Source organism: Durio zibethinus, chromosome 12 (assembly GCF_047325235.1).
Source record: "Durio zibethinus cultivar Kanyao isolate XHJ-2024 chromosome 12, ASM4732523v1, whole genome shotgun sequence".
Classification (NCBI taxonomy): Eukaryota; Viridiplantae; Streptophyta; class Magnoliopsida; order Malvales; family Malvaceae; genus Durio; species Durio zibethinus.
Window position 1 is genome coordinate 13,670,780 of NC_143173.1, and position 4,918 is coordinate 13,675,697.

At 35.2% G+C, this 4,918-nt stretch overlaps 1 protein-coding gene across 1 annotated transcript; it reads right to left on the reverse strand.

Annotated features, from left to right (window-relative positions):
* Positions 1-608: 608 nt before the first annotated feature.
* Positions 609-4,482, reverse strand: LOC111297602 (putative disease resistance protein At1g50180). The gene is made up of 2 exons (XM_089741622.1): positions 1,357-4,482; positions 609-1,229 (listed from the first exon to the last, which is right to left on the reverse strand). The coding sequence occupies exons 1-2, from the start codon at positions 4,219-4,221 to the stop codon at positions 1,221-1,223; spliced, it is 2,874 nt and encodes a 957-aa protein (XP_089597748.1). The 5' UTR covers positions 4,222-4,482; the 3' UTR covers positions 609-1,220.
* Between the last annotated feature and the right edge of the window lie 436 nt (positions 4,483-4,918).

Below are 4,918 nucleotides of genomic sequence, written 5' to 3' on the forward strand. Positions count from 1 at the left end.
TGAATTCCACTGATCAGATTTTAGTTTCCAAAAATTCATGCCAAACTCGAAACAAGAAAAGAAAGAAAAAGAAAATATAATAATAATAATAACTATAAGGTAATAATAATAATATACCATATAACATAATATAATATAGTAGTATTGATATATTATACTAGTAATAATAATACAAATAATAAAATTGACTTGATCGACTCTGAACACAAAGGAGTGTCTACACAAGGTCTGTTGGTACTTGGTAGCATGGTCTTTGATAAAGTGTTAGAATTTTTAGCAAATCTTGACAACTTGAAGTAAAAATAAAACTCCTCAGGAAGGCATGTGGGCTTTCCTTTCTTTTCTTCTTTTCGATTCTATTAATTACCTATTGATGCACAAATTGTAGTAAAGTAGCATTCAATCTCTTTGGGCTGATGGTGATAATAAATCAAAATTGCACCAGTAAATGTGATATTCCTTTTCATGTTTTCTTAACTTCAGCTTTAAATTTGATGCTTACTTTTTTTGGATATGCATGTCTGAATAAGCTCTAAGAAATCTCATTGCAAGCACGCTCCGAGTCTTTTGTTTCTGAAGACATCTTGATTTATAGTGGATTTAGGAGTCAAACAAAACACTCAGAAGTTCTTCTGACATCGTCCATTATTTTGCTTGAAGAATTATGAACAAAATACGTATGCAACCTAAATACAGCTTGGATTTTGCTGTTATTGCCGGTTTCTCAACAATTTTCTTTTCCAGGAAAGTTCAGAAGCATTTCTGCTACTGATCTTTCTGTTGTCGAACATGAAAATTTTCAATGAATCAAGAATTACTTTTGCTCTCCTTTTGTACTAATTTATCAGTCTACAAGCAGTGATGTTTATTAGTAAAGATAAACAGTTAAACAAAGTCAGTTATAAAAAAGAAAAAAGTCTTTAAAAAGAAATAAATTCAGAAAATAAAACTATAAGTAGCTTGCCATCAACACTTGGATAATCTTCATACACTCCACATTTAAAACCAATAACAGCCAGTTCATTAAACCTCACAGCAATTCATTTCCTAAAAGCACTTGACCATCAGAATCAACTATGAAGGAAAAAAGAAACAAATCAGACTTTGAAACAACCAAAAAGCAAATCGAAGTGAGCCAGCCTCTTCTTACGCTTATTAGCACGATTGCCTTTCATTGATCAAACAAAAGCATCCAACTCTGCCTCGTATCAGTGCCTTTCTTAGCATACCTACACCAAAGATGAAAATGGCATCTATCATCATCTCTTATAGAAAGGAAATGATATATATGCATATTTATAGTCCCAAATAACAAACTAAAGAGACTATTATTTTATATAAAAACAAATAACTCACATGCCAAATTAGAGTTTTCTGTCGTAAAACTGTGTGAAATATTTGGATGGAGGGTATGTGGCTGACTTTAGAGAAATCTTCTCCTTCTCTCCCGTCTATCACTTGAATCCTTTCTACCAATGACCTATTCATCAATCTTAATCCCATTTCTTGGAGAGCAGTAATGTACCGCAACCCTTCTGGAATCATCCTCAAATTATTTAAACTAAACAAAGACAAACTCCGCAGACATGGCATTGCGCCTTCTTCAATCTCCCACTCTTCTAATTCTGGTAAACTTTTAATTTCAAGAGAATCAAGTTGAAGAAACTCATTAGCAGAGCAAATCATTTTAGTCCCCTTGTATGAACCCCGACATAAGCGGAGAGTCCTCAAATGAGGCAGCTTTTCCAATACAGGCATTGGATCCTGCTTCAACCCGGAATTCACCAAAGTTAACTTGGCAATGTTTGCTGGAACAAATTTCAAAACATGATGCATAGATTGTGGATCTTCTTCTATCTTCCCATCTAAGAATAGTTTTGAGAGGTGATGACACCCAGAAAGGGGTTCCAAGTTTGGAAATGATTGGCGTGAATCCCATGAATCCCATGAAAATCTCATGTCCAATGACCGAAGGCGATGTAATTCGACCAGTGCTTTTAGGATAGTCTTAACATCTTTTGATCTCCTAAAAAATATTCCTAAACTCTGAATATTAGCCAAGCCGAACACTGCATTATTTTCAATTAAATTCTCAACCCCAATGTACTTTAAAGTTTCAATATTTTTTGAAGTAATCCTTGGCGGTATCCACAATTCAGCAGGGCCAGGAAATCGCCCATCATAGTCAAATAATAAAATATGCCTTAAACGTTCCATATTGAATAGAACTTTAAGATTTATTGTCAATCCAAAACTTTGGACGTGTAAAGTATGTAAACTTTTCAACTTTCCAAAAGATCGTGGCAAGATGATTTTTCCAGGATTTTCTAACTCCAAATATCTCAGATGATGTAGATTACCAATTCCACTTGACACACGCCACTCTTTTTTCGTCCTTTCCACAACTCTCAAGACTCTTAAATTTTTGAAGTTTTGGCAGATTGAAATGTGCAATTTTATCAATTTCTCATTTTGAAAGAGCAACAGAGAACGTAATTGTGGATGTTTTCCCTTCAAAGAAACATACCTTTTGGTAGGATGAATAGCAATTCTTCGTGACATAGATGCCGACAAAGTCACATCCTTTGGCTGAATAATTTCCAAGAAATTCTCCTCTTGCGCTTTCTCCACGCACAAGTCCCTCAAGAGATCATGCATGTAACATGTTTTCACACCTAATCCTGTACGATCCCTCTTGCTAACTTGAACCAAACATCTATTTATCAGCTCTTCCAGGAATTGTTCAGCAACATCTTCCATCAACATTTCTCTGCTTCCAACTGATGGTGAAATGAAACCTTCAGCAATCCATAATCGAATGAGCTCCTTCTTTGAGATCTCCCAATCTTCTGGATAATGGCCAAGATATAAGAAGCATGGTTTTAAATAATAGGGCAAATCATTGTAGCTTAAAACCAAAATTCCTTTCACAGCATCATTCTGATGGTCTTGTAGTTGAACCTCGTTTAAGCGTGCATGCATGTTTCTTTGAACCATTTCCCACTGAGCGGGTGATTTTTTAGTTGCTAGCAAGCCTCCCAACGCAACAATTGCCAGAGGTAGCCCTCCACATTTTTTCACCAACTTTCTTCCTAGCGTCTCGAAAAATTCTCCTAAGCCAGCATCAGACTCCGTTGTATTTCTAGGGAATGCTTTCCTCTTGAAAAGCTCCCAACTTTGATCATCAGTAAGAAGTGGAAGCTCTATTGGGGAGTTGCGAGGATCTGCACGTAATGCCACATCCTTGTTTCGTGTTGTGAATAAAATTTTGCTTCCCTTTTTCCCTTGTGGAAAAGCAGGTCTAAGGCAATTCCAATCTTCACTTCTCCAGATATCATCGAGGACTACCAAATATTTTTTTTCTTTCAAGACTTGATAAAGTCTTTTGATCAACTTACGCTCGGGCATTTTATCAATTTGCTCTCTTTCTTCTTTAGGAGAATGAACTTTTATGAGGACATCATAGAAAACTTCTTTTGGCATACATTTTTGAGAAACAAAAGCCCAAGCAAAACAATCAAAATGTCGTCTCACATCATCGTGCTTGTATACTTTTTTTGCAAGAGTGCTTTTACCAATGCCCCCCATTCCAGCTATGGAAACGACATGAGGTCTATCTTCTTTTTCTTCTTCTTCATCTTCTTCTGTCATCAACCGAGCCAAAACAATCTTTGTCATGTCCTGCAAGCCAACAACCACTTGCTCAACATGCGTATATGCTCTTCTTAGCCGCTGCTGTTGCTGCATTCTGGAATCAGAGGTAGACTCCTCTCCTTTACAAGATATCTTATCATTAAAGCTAGACTCCTCTCCTTTACGAGATATCTTATCATAAACTGGAAGACATTTGGAAATGTCTTCAAGCATGGTTTGGATTGCTTTGACCTGCACACCTATTTTGTGCAAATGAAAAGGCTTGGTGAAAATGGAGGTGAATCTCTTGGTGATTCCATGAAAGCCTCCTTGATGTGCAACTTTAAGAACAAAGGTGTCCATAACATCTTCAGCATCGTAAGCAACATCTCTGATTTGTCTCACCAAAGTGCGATGAAGCTCGGTTTGCTTTTGCTTGGAGTCTGCATCCTTCAAGAAGCTATTCATCCGTTCTAGTTCAGCCTTTAGGCGCTTCACTTGCTCACGAACTCCACGCAGGTAAACTGCTTCTTGAAAGAGTAAATCCGAGATCCTTTCAATGGCTAAGGAGACAATAGCCTCTTCCATTTCTCCTGCTGATCGTAAACAGAGTCCAAATTACTCTTCTTTCTCTAGGACTTCAAAGTGAATGAGTGTATCTGGCACGGTGTTCTTAATTTCTATGTATTAGCTGGGTGTGGTTCTCTTTTATCAAAAGTTGTGTGAACCTTTTTCTTTATGGTGGGCCTGACGATTTAACTTTGGACATGGAAAGCAAAAGGACAATTATTGAATTTTCTTTTACTGCATTACTCTGTTTTAAGAAGATCCAATCGTTACCATTGATGTTGGGATCCGTTAGCATATTTAAAGATGACGGGTTTTGATTTAACCTCGATTCGATAGAGATTAAGACAGATCGGAGGCGGGTCGAAGATGGAGTCTCTACTAGCCACGGATATATATAAATATATATTTTATTATATATTTAATTTAATATTTTTATATTGCTAAAATTATTATTTAATATATTATTTAAAATATTATACTTATTTATAATTAAATTATAATTTATATTGAAAATAATATGTTTATAAGTATAATATTAAACTCAAATAATTTAATTAGTTTCATGTTAAAGACAAACCAGATGCAAATTATATATATATCATATCATATCATATCATAATTAAATATAAAATTAATAATTTGATGTAAAATAGGTCAAAATTAGATAAAATATTTTTTAAAAATGAAGTTGAACTCGAGATAGACAAAAATTCAT

What these genes read in the sequence shown, in the direction of transcription:
- LOC111297602 (XM_089741622.1), bottom strand. Translation starts at nt 4,221, where the DNA reads ATGGAAGAGGCTATTGTCTCCTTAGCCATTGAAAGGATCTCGGATTTA.